The 18,572-nt window shown below is 34.3% G+C and overlaps 1 protein-coding gene across 1 annotated transcript in view; it reads right to left on the minus strand.

The window, feature by feature from the left end:
- The window catches only part of LOC150078931 (CD109 antigen-like), a 223,646-nt gene that overhangs the window by 19,516 nt on the left and 185,558 nt on the right, over positions 1–18,572 (minus strand). The window contains exons 26-29 of the mRNA XM_090383675.1: positions 13,850–14,030; positions 9,034–9,126; positions 8,612–8,798; positions 6,820–7,049 (exon numbers count right to left, since the gene is read on the minus strand). Coding sequence (XP_090239801.1) covers positions 6,820–7,049; positions 8,612–8,798; positions 9,034–9,126; positions 13,850–14,030 — 691 coding nt within the window. The remainder of the gene's footprint in view (positions 1–6,819; positions 7,050–8,611; positions 8,799–9,033; positions 9,127–13,849; positions 14,031–18,572) is intronic.

Consider the following 18,572-nt stretch of genomic DNA (forward strand, 5'->3'; position numbering starts at 1 on the left):
AATAAATCACAAATTAGATGAATTGACCATGGAACTAGAAAATACAGTGGTACCTTGGATTACGAGTAACTTGGTATGCGAGTGTTTTGCAAGACGAGCAAAAATTTTTAGTAAATTTTAACTTGATAAACGAGCAGGGTCTTGCAATACGAGTACAGTCAGTCCTCGTATAACACGTGTTTACACTACACGAAATACGGGAACGATATCTTATATAACACGAACCAAATTCGCTTATGCAAGTTTCGCCTGTGTTTACAAGAAATGGCAGTCGAACGTAGAATCACCCCAACCGAACGCAACCCGATAGGAATGAAGAGAAGATTTTGAAAATGTATTTATGGTTTTTTTATATCAGTGAAGGGGAAACACATTTCACCATAATAACGTAAAAACCAACAATTCCAGCTAGTATAATCGCAAATGCAATTAGATCGAGTTTACTACCAGTTTATAACAGATTCCACTGGCGGGAGCGCAACTGGAAATTGTTTTTATTGTTTTATGGTAGTAACCCCTAGAAATGTGCTTTAGTAAAATGTGAGGTGTTAATAGTGCATCTCTGCCTTTACGGTGTTGTTTATTCAGTTGCTACACGCGCGCAGCTTTGTTTATGTGTATCAAGCGGGCCTCCTCATTTTGTAATAGTGCGAGCGATGAATCTGATTTCCGTGAAATCCTCAAAAGGAGGCAAAAGCAAGTGTCATTGGAAAGATTCCTTGTTAAAGTCGCACAAAAAGAAAAAGTCAACAGATAGCAGTGATTCCGTTAGAGAAAGTGAAAGTCGTCCTACCCAATAATTAATAAATTCGATTGCTTTATGTATATTAAATTTAAATATTAAAAATATAAAAAAGGTATGTATTTTGTATTAATCATTTTTACAGTATATGAATATTTTTGAGTTTTGGAACAAATCATCTGGGTTTCCATTATTTCTTATGGGGAAATTCGCTTTGATATACGAGTGCGTTGGATTACGAGCACGTTTCCAGAACGAATTATGCTCGCAAACCAAGGTACCACTGTAGAAATATTGACATATCAGTCATTACCGAACCAAAAAGAAGAACAAAGGATCCAAAGAAATAGGTAACTTCATAATGATATACTCCGGCATACCAAGTGAAATGTGGGCATCATCGGGAGTTGCTGTTATAATAAAGAAAGAATGGGAAAACAAAATATTAGACTACTCTTGGATACCACCCAGAATATTGAAATTAAGACTAAAAATTCTATCTTATACAATAACAATCATTGGCATCTAAGCACCAGTGGAAGGCAACATTGATGAAACCACAGAATTTTATGACGAATTACAACAGACCATAGACCAAACTAACAAAAACGAGTATCCCATACTAGCAGGAGATTTTAATGCAAGGGTTGGTGCTCAATCAGTAGACAAATGTATAGGATCAGAAGGTGAACCTGTGGTCAACAATAATGGAAGATGCCTGATAGACTTCTGCATTTTAATAAACTTAAAATTACAAATACTTTTTTCAGACACAAGAATATCCATAAATTCACATGGGAAGCAAGAAACACAAAGTCTATAATAGATTATATTATCATTAATGAAAATTTAAATGACAAAATTAGAGACAAAACACTAGAATATTCAGAGGCAGTGAAATTGAACAGTGATCACTACCTAGAAGAAAGCACTTTTAAAATAAAAAGAAATTATCTTAATAAAAAGAAGAAAATATTAACAAAAACTACTAAGAAATTAAAAATACATTTGTTGGAAGACGAAAGCACTAAATTTCTGTATGAAAGTTGATTGAAAGATAAACTCAAATCAGATGAAAGTGATAATGTTGAGGAAATCTGGTCAAACATGAAAAAATCAATTCTGGGAGCTGATGAAGAAAGTCTTGGATATAAACCTATAAAAAATAAAAACTGGCTAAGAACTTGGAATGAAGAATTGAAACAAACAATCAATGAGAAAAAAAAAAAAACCTATAAACTGTTCCTACAAACTAAAGACCTACATCTACACATAAAATATAAAAAGCTTCGAGCGAAGTCAGAAAACTAACCAGAAGAATCTGACGAGATGACTGGGATAAATTTGTTAAATCTTTAGAATGTGATATCACGGGCCCACAGAGAAGAGGTTTTAAAATTTTTAAGAAATTACAACTAGACACAAATGATCAAATAAAAACCAACTCCATCTCCCAAGCAGAATGGAAGCAACACTATTCCAAACTATGGTATAACCCAGGCACTAGGGAATTGGAAGAAGAATCTGTGATAACCAAAGATGAAAAAAATATAACAATGGAAGAACTAGGAGTTAATATTACAAAAATCAAAAAACCGAAAAAGCCCAGGCATAGACAATTTGAATGTAGAACTATTTAAATATGGGGGCACCTTACTAAAAAAATGCACTACTAAAATTATTTAACATCATATGGCATAAGCAACAGATACCCAAAGATTGGGAAACAGGAATAGTAATCAATTTACACAAAAAAGCTCCAGAAATAACCCTAATAACTACAGAGGGATAACACTGCTGTCAACTGCTGCAAAGCTATACTCTAATACACTAATGAATAAACTTAATAAATACAGTGAACAATTCTTAGAAGAAGAACAATGTGGGTTCAGAAAAGGGAGAAGCACAATAGATGCCATTTTCTCGCTATAACAAATTTTGGAGAAAAGAAGAGAATTCAATCTACCAACATTTCTGCTCTTTATTGATTATGAAAAAGCATATGACAATGTAAACCGGGAAAAACTTTGGCAGATTCTAAGTGAAGAAAATATCCCAACCCAACTCTGGAAAGCGATCCAAAGCCTATATAAAAACTCAAAAAGTCTGTATAAAATATTCTAATGGCCAACTATCAGACCCAATTAACACCAATAAAGGAGTGAAACAAGGATGTGGACTATCACCAAATTTATTTAATATCTACATCAATAAAATTCTTAAAGAATGGAAACAAACAATTAACAACGGAATACAGTTGAACAACAGGAATAAAATCCAAACTATATTATATGCTGATGATCAAGTAATAATTGCAAAATCCGAAGATTAACTACAGATAGCAGCAAATGGACTTAATAAAATATATAAAAAGTACGAGATGAAAATCTCCACCTCAAAAACAAAATCAATGGGATTATGTGGAAAAAACATACAAAGAGTCAAAATTGTTATTGATGATAAAATAATAGAACAAATATCTGACTTCACCTATTTGGGAAATTTAATATCAAATGAAGGGAAAGACATCCACACTAAACTACAAAAATATAATAAAATGAATGGAATGATTAAACGCCACTTTGGAAAACAAATGACAATTGAAACAAAATTACGACTGCACAACATCACTTCAAAACCAGCCCTCTTCTACAGCTGTGAGACTTTGGTCATAAATAAGAAATATGCACACAAACTAGAAGCAGCACAAATGAGATTTTTAAGACCATTATTAGGCTTTACAAGACTAGACCACCAAACAAATTTAGATATTCGTGAGAAATTAAAAGTAGATAACATAGTAAATGACATAAAACGGTATCAGGAAAAATGGATCAGCCACATAGAAAGAATGAACCCAGACCAGATCCCAAAATTAGCCTTTAACTACAAACCTACAGGCAAGAGAGATGTTTTGTTCGACCAAGACAACGATGGCGAGATCAAGACCACCTCCAAGAGCTGAAACGGAACAGGTCTTAAAAGACCTAAGCCGGACCAAGTTCATGATGATGATGATATGATGATATATAGAAGGTATTGTAAGAGTGATACCAATTACAATGCACACTGCTGCTACTTCTAAAGGAGTTTGAAGGGAAACTGTTTCAATGGAACATTGTTTCTAACAAGAACTGCCACCACCACCATGGGCTGGCAAGTCAATACTCCCATTTTGTTTAAAGATAGTATAATTTTAATGGTAGGACACACTTGTGAATTTAATAAGTTTCCTGTAAGAATATGCCTTCTGGTGCATGTCAATCAATAAGATAGTGTAAATCATTCTTTGTATCCTGAAAGCCTCTACAATTTCATTGAAGGATTCTTTCTCTTATGTGGTTTTATGGGTTGTTTTCGATTCTGACTGCTTTTTAGTTGTAGATTACTTGTATTGATCTATTTTTGTTTTGTCTTTCTTAGGAAAGAAGGGGTGGTTTTATCCATCTCATGTTTTATCCATTCATGTGGAGTTCTAAAATTCCATTATCTGGATCATTCTGGTGGAGGGTGATGGTTTCTGTCACTTTTGATTTTGTTGTTGGAGGAACATTGACTGGAATATTAATTGGGATATTACTGGCTTCTTCAGCTGTTTGTCGCGAAGGATTTTCTTTGGAAATCCTTCCAAAGAAAATGCCCAATTAGTGATAGATATATTTGGAGGAACTGATACATCCATCTGAAAACGTTGAGCAGTTGTGGTATATGTATGCTTTGACTTTTTTTTTTTTTTGTTAGTTGTTGGCATATCAGCTTCTGTGGCCATATTGCACCTCCCAAAGTTTTTGCATTTTCTACTCTGACCCAAGCTCGAGGAGGGATTTGAACCCGCGACCTTTGGGTTGCCAGGCAGGCACTTTACACACCCGGCTAGCCCGGTCGGCCTTTGACTTCGTTTTGATTGTCTTCTCCCCTCCGAGTATATGACTGTTCTCCACTTTACATTTCTCAAATTTTTTCCCTTGCTTCCATACTTCACATATTTAGAGAATACTGGGTGGTTACCCTTAAAATTTGGGCAATGAGGAGTGGTAACAGTGCAATCAGATTGGCTGTACTCTTTTGTTCCACAATTAGCATTAGCATATGATGCAAGAAAGCAAGCGTATACAGCATCAGCCAAAAAAAAAAAAAAAAAAAACCCTTTCCATTTCACCTATCCATTCGCTCCAAAAGTTTGTTCACTTCTTCCCTGAATTATTTATCAACTTCCAAAACGACAGATGGAAGTTTATTCCAGCAATCAACTACCCGCTGGCTAAAGACAAATTTCTGCACATCTATTCTACAACTGTCTTTCCTCAATTTGAGTTCATGCCTCTTCAGGTTTGTAATCTGAGCAAGAGGAAGAATCCCGTCAGCAATGAGCCTACTCAAACCATTGAAGGCCTTGTACACCTCAATCAGATTTAGGACATATTGTCTCGCCTCAGCATGCAGTTTGGGAGCAGCTGTGTGTTTGGCACTCGTAACACTTAAGGGGGCTGGGGATCTAAGGTCAGACATGACAGTGGAGATAGCCTGCTTTGATAGATGTTGGTAAATTGGGAGAGCTAAAAGTGAGGATTATGGCCCTTGTTGGAACAAGACTATCTTTTAAGCCATGATTCATTTTTGCTTGGATGACTCTTTGTTCACATAGCTCTTGGAAAATTTCTTCTTCTAATACAGTTAATAAGTCCCAACCTGTTACTGTTCCCTTTTAGGGGTTCAGGGTAGCATGGTAACTTTTATTGTGGGTGTCTGCCAAAGCTTGTCAGCTTTAATAACTTTTCAGAATGTTGGAACTGAGTAGTTTCTATCAGAAGATTGCCAGAATGCAGTCACCTTAATGATTTTGGTGAACCTGCAGCAGATTCATTACATTTCTGCATAAGGAAGGGAGATAATTTACTCAAAAGGAACTGGTCTGACAGAGTGCAAAATGAGGAATACTAATATCTCCTTTTGAGGGGTTGCTTTCAACCTCTTGGGTCAAAAAAAAAGGCATTTATCTCAGGCCTTGAGCTCAATGACTCTAAAGGTGGAAACACATCATTATTATCCATTTGTGCTTCTGTCAGCCCTGGGAGAGTGGATTTCTGGCCCTCTCCATAAAGAAGTATCAGCAGTGTGGCTATAGTTACCAAGAATATTAGTAAATTAATAAGAGGAGTTTACCTCAATATAGTACGTAGAACACTTCCGTATGATACCCTCCAGAAATTAAAACGGAAAAAACGAAAAAATCGACAACTTACCGGTACATTAAAGTAAAATATAAATAATTAAATAATCAATTTAACACAATTCAAAATCAATTTAAAACAATTAAAATTCAAATTAACGCAATTAAAAGAATCTAACAAGTCGATTTTTTCGTTTTTTCCGTTTTAATTTTTGGAGGGTATCATATGGAAGTGTTCTACGTACTATATTGAGGTAAACTCCTCTTATTAATTTACTAATATTATTATCAACGTAGAACATATTGAGTATTACAGCTCTGATTCATACTATCTAGTTACCAAGAATAAAAGTTAGGATGTTAAGTTAAAAGAGTTCAAAAAAAGAGTAGTTTTGAGAAAACACTGTATAATTTGCTCAGAGAATCACTATAATGCTTGGAATCCAGGGCCCATAATATACTGGTACAATATGGCCTAGGATGCTGATGTGCCATAAAAGAAACAAGACAGAAAACACAAAGGATATTAATATCTAACAATGTAATTTCAACATAAAGCAACATAAATTTGACAATGTCACTATGAACCAATAAAAATTAAGGCATACGTGTAATGATTTGCACTATAATACAAAAAAAAAAAAAATTGATCTCTTTCTCTCTCTTTTTTTTTTTTTATCAATAATGTAAATCATCATTATCATTATAAATATCACTTTGGTGGAAACAGTTTTTTTTTTTTTTTGAGAATTCATAGTTCTCAGAATGGATACTATACATACATAAATGCATTAGCATTAAATATGCTTCTTGTGTTCAAGAAGCATATTTAATGCTTCTTGGACAAAATTCTGAAATGTTATGACCAATATGAATCCTGATTTGACTATATAAATAAAAGTAATACCTGAGTAGAAGCCCATCCACCATCTGTCAGTCTCTGCGTGTTTAACCATTCCACAATTTCTTTCTGAATCACAGCTTGCCGTGCAACATGTACAAGTAGTCCATATGATGTGGTTTCAATATTTGATGCATCATATTTATTGGGAAGTCTTGGCAAGAGGTAAGGGCGATTATTCTCAATGGTTGTCAGTGGTGGTGGAATGGGTTCTTTCCCCCAATACCTCAAACCACCTACAGAGAAAAATAAAATAACAAAATTATATCTGACAATTAGATGAATTGTAGGATTCCTTAAGGTACCCCAATTTAATTGAATTAATAAATGGTAGCAATAGCTTAATTTTTAGTACTCACCACATTAAGGTGAGTACTAAAGATTAAGCTATTGCTACCATTTATTAAGCAAAATTATATCTTTCTTTTATTATCCCTTTTCTATATTAGAATTACATAATACTTTTGTTAATCTTTCTAAAAAATTAAATTAAAAATGATAGTTCTAATATAATAAAAAATACAAGTATAGACAAAAAAAAAAAAATCTGTAAATATGTAAAAAAAAAAAAAGCAATGGCTTTACTTAATTAAAAGAGAATTTCCTTCAAAGAATGTAACCATTAAATCAGTTAGTAACTTGAGTATTTAATTAATACAACTTTTACTTTAATTTACATATCTGAAAAAGCTGGTTAAAGTATTTTCCAGGATGTTCATTTTTAGTATAAATGTTAATGCTGTTTGGTTAACTTGATCTTGGCCTTATTGCTTGGGTAGGTTGTCTTGGTGTTGCACTACAAATAAACAGTACTTCTTTTACGAGATATGTAATTACTTTCTTGGAGTATGAGCTGAGATATAAATGCAAACTAACTTCAAGCTACCAAAGGATCACTCAAACTACCTGCTAAAGAAAAGACCTTTAAAAGGTACAGTGATTATCTTAAAGCATTTTACCTGAAAGGATTTATACTCATATACTCTAGAAAAAGGAAGGAGAGGTAAAGTCTTCACACTACAGCATTAATCTCTCAGACTGTGATGCTGATACCAAAAGTGTGTCTTAAAGGTAAAGGTAACTGTAGCCATTATCAATCCACTACAGGATGGAAGCTTCCACAACAATTCATTTCAAGGGAAATGGACCATAATCTGCCACGCTAGTCCAGTGCAGTGCAAGTTGGCAGATCAACTGCATTTAGCATTTTCTGTTTATACTCTGAGACAGCCACACACGGTCAGAGATAGATAGAGAGAGAGAGAGAGACTTGGCAACCCCAGTAATGATTTAAATCATTACAAGATGAGTGATGTCAAATATGTTAAAATATTTCAATCCAAAAGAAAAGAACATAAGCCTGTTTTTATTTTAAAGATTTATATCTGTGTTTTACAAGCAGAAAAGGAAAGGGGTCCTGCACAAAGAATTCATTACAGAAATGAAGTATCCAGTCAGTATATAAACCTACTCATGTCTCAGTTTATTCAGAAGCAACATCATGTTTACATTAATGTGCATATATTTTATTGTGTACATTTCCAGAATAAAATATAGCAATTAAGTCACTTATCATAATAAGTTTTACATTAAATTTATCTTGCCACATAAGCATCTTTTATGCTTTATTTGCATATTTTTAATGTGGATAATTAACTGTTTTAATCCTCATACAATTCACAATGGATAATTATGGACTCACATGTGTATCTGAGCTCAGGATTGAGACCGAATTTTTATTCTTTCAGTATTCACAAACTGAAATTTTTTCTTAATATATAATATCATTATAACTTACCTGTTTCTTTCATTTGTGAATCAAGCAAGTTGAATGCTTCATCTCCATCAATGCTGTTGGACACTGTTAAGGCATATGCTACAATAGCCAGTTCATAAGGATCTTTAAAATCTCTAATAACATGAAGCATCTTTTCAAGATATCTTTGGGCTGTCCAACGAGCAGTTGCTGCTCTTGCTCCAAGACTCTAAAACAGACAATTATTTGTGATTACAAAACAAATTTTTTAATGTTTGTTTTATTATATTTTTACTTTTGCTATTTAAAAGTTTAAAGCCAATATGGAGGGGATGAATTTTAAGCAAAGTTAAAAAAAAAAATTAATGTTTTTAACTATAAACCTGGTTAATAAGCAAATCAGAGATGTAAGATAAGAAAAAAACAAAAAAAAACAAATATTAAATCATAGAAATGAATCTCACCCCTCTAAGATCTTTGACATCTACCAGGGTAATCAGCACATGAGCTGTAAGAGAGATATTACGATATTTGACAATATCATTTGGACGATCTGACTGAAAAAGAGAAAAAAAAGCTATATTATAAAGTTTAAGTTGTGGTTTAAAGGATAAGTTCTATCCCTTTCTTCTCATTCGAAAAAATAAAATAAAAACATGACATGCAAATTGGGTTGTGTGCTAAAAAACACAAGTCACAATAAAAATATTTTCATGTAATATTAAAACATGAAAAATATAAATTATGTCATTTTTTTTTTTAATATTTGGTAACGATACACTTCAGAATTAGACAGCAAACATTTTTCTTCTCTCAAATCTAAATTTACTTGTAACATTGTCAAATTTTTTAGCAGGTTTTGGTTTGGCTTGGTTTTAATTATTAGTATTTTAGTATGGCATAACAGCTTCTAGGGCTTAAACATGTCAGACTTATGATCAGGAGATAATAGAGATGATATTTTTGTGTCTGAAGTTAGTATCATGTAGATCTTTTAAATCTTGCATTACTGTATTATGGTAACAGTTAATCATTTGGAGGTAGAAAATGACATCCAAAGTATTATTTTTATCATTTAAAATATTTTAGAGTGTTAGGTTTCCATGGCTATTTAAGAGCAATTTGAAAGCAATTTTTTTATTATCTTTCTTTTTCAAACTGGAAGCAACTGTTCATAAAATTTTGGACAGTTTTGTACAGTATGGCAGAAATAGGAATGAGGAGAGTCTTCAGATCAAAGTACAAATGGACAATGGATGGTATACATGATATGAAATTGAGAAAAAATGACCTCTTCCTTTCTGTGTAGTCTTAAACTAGAAGTCCATTGTTGGGGTGTATTTTTCAATTTACATAATTTATTGTGGATTAGGTCACAGAATATTTTAAAAATTCTAATTTTAACAGAGTTTTACTACTTTTTGCAAAAAGACAGAGAAACAATGGCGTGTGTGTGTGTGTGGGGGGGTCAAATCGAATCAAAAAGATTCTCTGTTGTAAATCTAAAGTTGGCAGCTATGGTAATAGTAAGATGTTGGTATTTACACAGTACACTAATATCATATTTGGTATTCAAATTTGGTTTAATATTTGGTCTTTAAAGAAGTCTCCATCTGAAATATTTACATTGTTACAACCATGTGGGGGATCTCACTATCTGAGATCCTTTCATCAGATCTTCACTATGTGCATATAGTGAGGATCTGATGAAACACAAGGGTGCAGCACAATAGAGCACAAGCTACTGTGATGAAAGTGATGATGGCACAAAATGACTTCTTAGGTTGTTTACAACCTCACAATCACTGTTAAAATCATGTTCTTATTTAAGAACACTAATTTGAAAGAAATATTGTTTGAAGGTGTGTACATTCACTCATTTTTAGAAAAAAAAAAAAAAAAAAATCCTTCTAGCAACTTCTTTGAATGCACTATGCATAATGTGAGGTAGAAGTAAGGCAGGCTAGCAAGAAACACTACCTCTCAACTAGAAAAAAAAAAGAAAAAAAAAAAAAACTTTTTGTACACTACTCACACTCACTTTTAGCATTTTGTACTGAAATCCCTACCTCCACTTAGATCTGCAGAACCATTCTTTTAAGAAAGGATTTGAATCTTTGTAACTATTGCACTTATTTCTTCCTTAAAACTCTTTTTAATTTACGTAATTTTTTTTAAGTTCTCCACTTTGTATTTTATATTGTCATTCTTTACAAACAAAGGAAATAATAAAAAAAAAAAAAAAAATATGGCTTTTCAGGGTCAATACTTTCCATCATTAATCTAGTATTTGTTATCAATAGGTTTCACCAATTGTGACATATTTGGGGTAAAGAAGTGATTATCTTATAGTATAGAGCAGCATTTCCCAAACTGTGTTCCGTGAGATGTGAAGGAGTGTTCTGTGAAAAATAGTTAATAATTAAAAAATAAATAAATAAAATAAATAAATTTTGAATATTCATAGCATATACCACTTTTGTATCATTCTAATTTTTAACATTTTTATTATTTTTTTTCAGTTATTAATATACTGGCATCGACTAATCAAAAAACCACGGAACACTATTTTGGTGGGCTTTTGCATAGAGAAGTATGCGTAGAGGTATGCGTAGAGGTAATGACATTTACAAAAAAGTAGCAATGCAGTGATCTAATATGCCATTCATATTCAATTTAGCATGGAGTACACTGGTAGAAGGAGAGGGGGAAGCAAACTGATATCATAACTAAACTCACTTCCTTGTATAAATTTTTTCTGATAATTATCAGCCTTTCTAAATATTATTATTAAAATAAATGACCATGGATTTGTGGTTGAAAAAAGGAACTTTAAAACAAGAAGCAAGTACTTCTAGCATTGCAACCGTGGTCAATGAAAACGAACACAGTATTGTCACACTTCAAAGTGAGAATGAACAATCGCAGCCCCTTCAGATTTTTGTACCCCAAAAATCTGAAGTGAAAAAACAGGAATCAACTAATAAAAGACCAAAACGAAAATATGATGACAATTATTTGAATTTCGGCTTTACATGTGTTGGAAATAAAGGTGCTCTTGATTCACAGTGTGTTGTATGTAATAAAATATTAGCAAACAGTTCTTTGGCTCCCGCTAAACTTGTGTTTCGTAAGTGTTCCATAAATATATTGCGAGATGAAAGTGTTCCGTGACTAAAAAAAAGTTTGGGAAAAGCTGGTATAGATCAGGTCAAATCTTTAATACCATATACAGGTTTCGAAACCTCATTTTAAGAAGGGTGTAGATCTGTTGGAAAGAGTATACAAAAGAGCAAAAAGTAATAAGAAAGACTGATAAAATAAAAAACTTCTGCAAACTACCAATGTTTGGAAATCAGGCATCTTCTAAAAATTTGGGATTTTTGGATCCTTCCTCTTGCTCAGATTATGCACATGAAGGGGCATAAATTCAAATCGAGGAAGGACAGTTGCAGAATAGATATGTGGAAGTTTACCTTTAGCCAGCAAGTGCTGGAACAAACTTCCATCTGTTGCCATGAACGTTGATAGCTTAAATAAATTCAAGAAAGAACTGGACAAACTACTGGAAGGAATGAATATGTGAAATGGGAAGTGTTTTTTTTTTGCTGATGCTATATAAGCTTGCTTTCTTGCATCATATGCCACTACTAATGCTAACTGAGGTAGCATTAGCATTAGCAGAGGCATATGATGCAAGAAAGCAAGCTTATGCAGCATCAGCCAAAAAAAAAAAAAAAAAAAACCCTCCCATTTCACCCCTCCATTCAATCCAAATACCTGTCCAGCTCAGCTTTAAATTTATTTAGGCTATCAACTTCCACAACAAAGGATGGAAGTCTGTTTCACCAACCAACTACCTGCTGGCTAAAGGCAAACTTCCACACATCTGTCTTTCCTCAATTTGAATTTATGCCCTCTCAGGTGATTATTCTGAGCAAGAGGAAGAATCCCATCAGCATTGAGCATGCTCAAACCATTCAAGGCTTTATACACCTCAACCAGATCACCTCGCAGGTGACTAGTCTCCAAACACTGTAATTTGCAAAACTTAAACCTTTCTTCATAAGAGAAACCCTTTGTTTCATTCACTAATCTTGTTGCTCTTCACTGTACTCGTTCCAACAGCTCTACATCCTTCTTAAAATAAGGCCTCCAGACATGTATACAGTACTCAAAGCGTGGCCTGACCATTGCCTTATGCAAGGGAATAATCACCTTCTTATCCCTGCTAGAAAAATTCCTGTATATCATTGACAAGACACCATGAGCTACTCTTGCAGACCGACCGCCTGTACTGTTCAGAAAACTTCATATCTGCTTGCACAATTACCCCCAGGTCCTTTTCATTCTCTACCACTGTCAGAGTGTAGTACCACAGAGCTGATACGTTATTCTGGGATTACTGCTTCCCAAATGTAGTACTTTACATTTATTAATGTTAAACTTCATTTGCCACCTCTCAGCCCATCTGCTTAACTTTTCTAGATCCTGTTGCAGCAGCGTACTGTCATTAGTGTCCTTAACAACCCTGCCAACCTTCGTATCATCTGCAAACTTGGAGATTAACCTTGATATACCATCATCAATATCATTTATAAATACAGAAAACAAAAATGGACCCAACATTGAACCCTGAGGTGTTCAAAACTTCAAAAGGATTGAGTAAACTAAATGGTTACAGCATCTTTACTCATTCTAAGATAAAACAGTCAAGTGGACACAACTGGAAAAGGATGGCTGCAGGATAGATATACAGAATTTGTGTTCATCCAGGGAGTAATTGATTGTTCGAATAAATTTAAGGAAGGACAAATTATTAGAAGGAAATGGGTAAAAAAAAAAAAGGGTATTTTTTTTTTTTTTTTTTTTAAATGGTTGATTCTGTACAAGTTTGCTTCCTTCCTTGGGCATAGCTGTTAGAAAAAACCCTCTCTAGACAACCAAATTTGCGATTATATGTACATTTTAAAATATGCAATGAAATAAATATTGCTGTCATTAAAATCACAATATGTTCATTAATATATATTAAAATGGGGTACCTTTCTTAAACTCTTTTATTGAATGCTGCTGGATAATGCTGCAGTTAATAAATATTACCACTCTAACAAATAATCAACGTATTTTGATTCTAGATGTCCCTAACTGCTTATTCAGTGTCACATTCCACACAATTTATAAAATCTTTTCGTTAGCATTCAGTAATGATAATTTGGTGTTTAGAAACCAAGAGTTTACATTTGAAAAATGCATGCTTTGTTCTCTGTATATACTTACTGTCAAGTTCATTTTTCTATCAAGGGGATGAAGTGATGTTTCATAAAATGCTCCTTCAGGAGACTGGTGATCCAGAATCCATGACATAGCTTGGGCTATAACATTGGGATCAATGTACAGAAAATTTTCCCATTCCTGGAATGTAGCTCTGTGAAAAATTCTTGCACAAAATGCTGTAAGCCTAAGGAAATTGAAACAAAAAAAGTTAGACATGTCATAAATGTACTATGGACTTCAAAAAGTTTTTGTGATTGCAGGGTCAGGTCTACAGTTTGCAAGGCTGAATAGAAAAAATAAGCATGAGAGTTAGGGCGAACACTTTGTTCAGGGTCAGTGATCAAAAAATCTTTTTTTGTTTTAATATAAAAATTAATAAACTCTGAATTTAAAAAAATTGAAAACTAATTCTTGCAATGATATAAAATTGAATATTTGTTATCATTATAGAACATCAGCATGAACTCAAACATTAGCGTTTTAAAACAAACAAAAAAAAATTCCTTTAATACATAGCATGTTGGACTCTGTATTAGTCTAAAGAAACGAAGATACAATATAATCAAGGAGCAGGTAATGCTTCACTGTAAAAACCATATGTTTTATGCTAAAATCCAAAAACTTAAAATGCTATGCTTTTATGTAGAGGGTACAGTGAACCTCTCACATCTGCCTAGAATGGACCCAGTGTGACTACATACTTAAGCAACTCAGGTTATTTGATTATTTATAACTGTTTGTAAATGAATATTAATTTATTTAATGCTTACAGTTAATAACAAGTAAAGTAAGGAGTATAATTTGAAACATACAAAAGAAAGAACTGTTTTGTCAGCTTTCCTTCAGTGGGGAATCCTCTGGGCTTGCTAATAAAGAGCCACCAAACTAGCAATATTTAATGATCAGAAATCTAAATTTTATTTTTGATATAATCTAAAATGCTAATCTTAAGTAGTATAAGATAACAGTGTAAAATAAAAATTATCACATACTTGTATTTCGATACATGCACTACAGTCTGCTATATGGCCAGACAGGCAATGCAGCTCAAATGACCACATACTGAAGTAGTAGTATAACGAGAAAGTTGTACTATGAGAAAGTGCATTTATGATTTAGAGCTACATGTATTTATATAGACAAGTTCAGCAATGAGGTTAACACATTTGTGTAACTTTGCTCTGTTTGTTTTGAATTATATGCCACATTAGCAATATAATTGTATTATACTGACAGATTATATGATTTAATGATTTTTAAGTAATTTTTATTTTTCAAGATTTATTAGAAAACCCATTTTCAAAATGAATGCTTGCAGAAAATGTTTATTTTTGAAATGAAATGTAATGTCTTGAATCCAAAAGTAACAAGAACAATCCACGTATAATTATATAATGTTAGAACACATTACATTACTAACTAATAATTATAACTAATTAATTTTAGTTAAATAAATATATAAACTAAATGCAATAGTTAGTGCATTTACATAATTTGTGCACATAGTTGAAGATGAAACAAACTGAAGTTTTAATACAAGTAATATTATACTACATTTCAGATTGTGAAATACTGCTCAATGAGTTGCCTATCTCTTATACTTTGAATGAGTAACGTTTCCCAACAGAGAAGTGTGCTGTTACTTTTTTCAGTTGAGTACTACACCCCAGATGGCACTCTTTTGGAGTTCATTGACTCCTTTGGGTTTGCTAATAATGAGCCACCTAACTAGCAATGTGTGTGTGTGTGTGTGTGTGTGTGTGTGTGTGTGTTACGGAGGTTTAATGGTGCATAAGCTGCTGAGGCTATAGTGCGCCTATTCATAGGAAACTGCTAAAAATAAATTTTTGTTGTAATAACTTGATTTTTGTTACAGTGATCTTTCAGAATTTATGATATAGTCCAATTTTTTTCAGGAAAGAGAAAAATTCATTGATATTTGCTTCCTCGCCAATAATCTCATTTAGTGTCATCGGTTCTCGCAGATTTCTCAGGGAAGACAGGACGGATGATCTGTCTTGTTGATACTGTGGGCAGTCAATTAGAATATGTTTTACTGATAACTGTGTTAAACAGTGTGGACACTGAGGAGGATCCTCTCCTGTGAGTAGATGGAGGTGAGTGAGATACGTATGTCCTATTCGTGCCCTTGCAAGTACCACTTCTTCTCTTCGCACTGTTTTGGTACTAGTGTGCCAAAGCTTTGGGTGCTGTTTCAACTGATAGAGTTTATTGTTGGTTTGGGAGTGCCACAGATCTTTCCACTGCGCGAGACATGCTGTTTGTATGATGCAATTGTAGTCAGAGGCTGGAACATGGACGGAAGTTAAATCAAAAGTTGATGGATTTTTAGCAGTTTTGTCAGCGAGTTCGTTCCCCTTTATCCCCGAATGTGCTGGGATCCAGCAAAAGGTCACTGATTGATGACGTTCTTGTATTTGCAGTAGGAGACTTCTGATTTGATCTAACACAGGGTGAACCTTGTAGGAGGAATGTTGCATTGCTGTAATTGAGCTGAGCGAGTCCGTGTATACTATGTATTTTACAGATGGGTAGTGAATCAGATTTTCTAAGGCTAATTTGATTGCATGGAGTTCTGCTGAGAAGCTGCTATACTGAGCTGGAAGAGCAGCCGAAATGATTGAAGTAGGAAAAACTGCCGCTGCTCCTACCGATGAATGTGATTTGGAGCCATCAGTATAGATTGGTAAAAAATCGGCATATTTTTGAATATGACTTGCATGGAGTTGTTTCACATTGATTATTGGTAGGCGATTCTTTCCCCATTCATGAAGATAAGTATCGCAGGTTAATTGTAGAGGCGGACTCCAAGGTGGTTGAGAGTAATTCATTACTTGTTGCCTGTTGAAAATTGGAACATTCCAACTCTGTGTTATTTCAATTAGGCGTAAGCCTAATTGAAATAACACAGAGTTGGAATGTTGGAATAACACAGAGTTGGAATGTTGGAATAACACAGAGTTGGAATGTTGGAATAACACAGAGTTGGAATGTTGGAAAGTAACACAGAGTGGGTTTGTTTCTATAGAGATTTTGCAGTGGTGGATTAAAAAGGTATGGCTCAACAGGATGCTGCCAGCAACTTTGTATTCGGGCTGCATACTTAAGAAGCAGCGTTTTTCTGCGGAGGTACAGAGGTGGCTCATTAGCTTCAATATATAAACTATGAATAGGAGAGGTCCTGAACGCTCCAAGTGCAATCCGCAATGCACTATGCTGTATTGGATCTAGCCATCGTAGTATACTCTTACAAGCAGAATCATAGAGTGGAGCACCATAATCCAATCGGGATCTAATCAGTGATCTATATAAGAGCAATAAAGATGTACGATCTGCTCCCCAAGACAAGGCAGATAAAGCTCTTAGTATGTTTAGTTTTTTGAGGCAGGAAGTACGTACAAATTTAATGTGCTCAAGGAAATTTAGTTTCCTGTCAAGAATTAATCCTAAGAATCTGATGTTGTTAGTCACTGGAATGGTAAAGTTTGATATATGAAGTTCAGGGTCTGTATGCATTTTTCTTTGATTACAAAAATGGATGGCAACAGTCTTCTGCTGTGATAGACGATAGCCATTTAACCTTGCCCACCTTTGGACTTTATTCAGGGATATCTGCAGTTGCCGTTCAATGGATCTCATGTTCTGGGAATGGCAAGAAATAGAGAGATCATCGGCGTAAAGGTAGGTCTGAACCGCATTTGGAAGTTCTTTTGTGATGGAATCGATTCTAAGGGCGAAAAGGGTTGCACTCAGTACAGACCCTTGTGGCACTCCTTCTTCCTGTGAAAATGTCGCAGAAAGTGAGTTGTGATATCGAACTTGAAAGGAACGATTCTGAAGAAAGTTCCTAATGAATATGGGCAGGTTGCCTCGTAAACCAAGAGCATAAAGGTCACTGAGAATGCCACGATGCCAGGTAGTATCAAATGCCTTCTCTATGTCTATGGAAACCATAACAAGATGTTCATTTTTTACAAAGGCATTACGAATTGCAGACTGAGCTTTGATCATGAGATCTAAGGAGGACCTGTTCTTACGAAACCCATGTTGGTGATTACTCATTAGGTGTTCTGTTTCGATGATCCAAACAAGTCGATTATGGATAATTTTTTCGAGTAGTTTACCAAGGCAACTGGAGAGGGAAATTGGTCTGTAACTGTACGGACTGGTAGGATCTTTACCAGGTTTCAAAAAGGCAAGAACTGCTGCATGATGCCAAGAGCTGGGAGAAATGTTTTCTAGAAATATTCGGTTATAATAGATCAGCAGTATTTCTAAGTGTTTGTCACCAAGGTTTTGTAACATGATATAAAATATTCCATCTGGCCCAGCGGCACTGTTGCGTGTTGTTTTAATGGCGTGTAAAAGTTCAGAATATTGAAGAGGCTGGTTATATGGAAGGGAAACTGAGGTTCGAAAGTTGATGGCACGTTGTTCAGTAGTGGTCTTTATTTTCTGGAAATCCGGAGAATAATTTGATGCCGCAGAAACTTCGGCAAAAGTTTTAGCCAAGGCATTTGCTATGTCTTCAGGAGCAGAGAGTTCTTGCCCATTCCACGAAAGAATTGGCGAAGGGGTGGTTGGAAATTTGCCTGAAATCTGCCTAATTTTCTTCCATATTAACCTGGAGTTAGTGTTTCTATTTATGGTAGATGTAAACCGGATCCAAGAATTCTTCTTGGCTTGCCTCTGAATGCGGCGTGCT

The sequence above is a fragment of the Mastigoproctus giganteus genome, chromosome 10, assembly GCF_048544385.1.
Source record: "Mastigoproctus giganteus isolate SK-2022 chromosome 10, ASM4854438v1, whole genome shotgun sequence".
NCBI lineage: Eukaryota > Metazoa > Arthropoda > Arachnida > Uropygi > Thelyphonidae > Mastigoproctus > Mastigoproctus giganteus.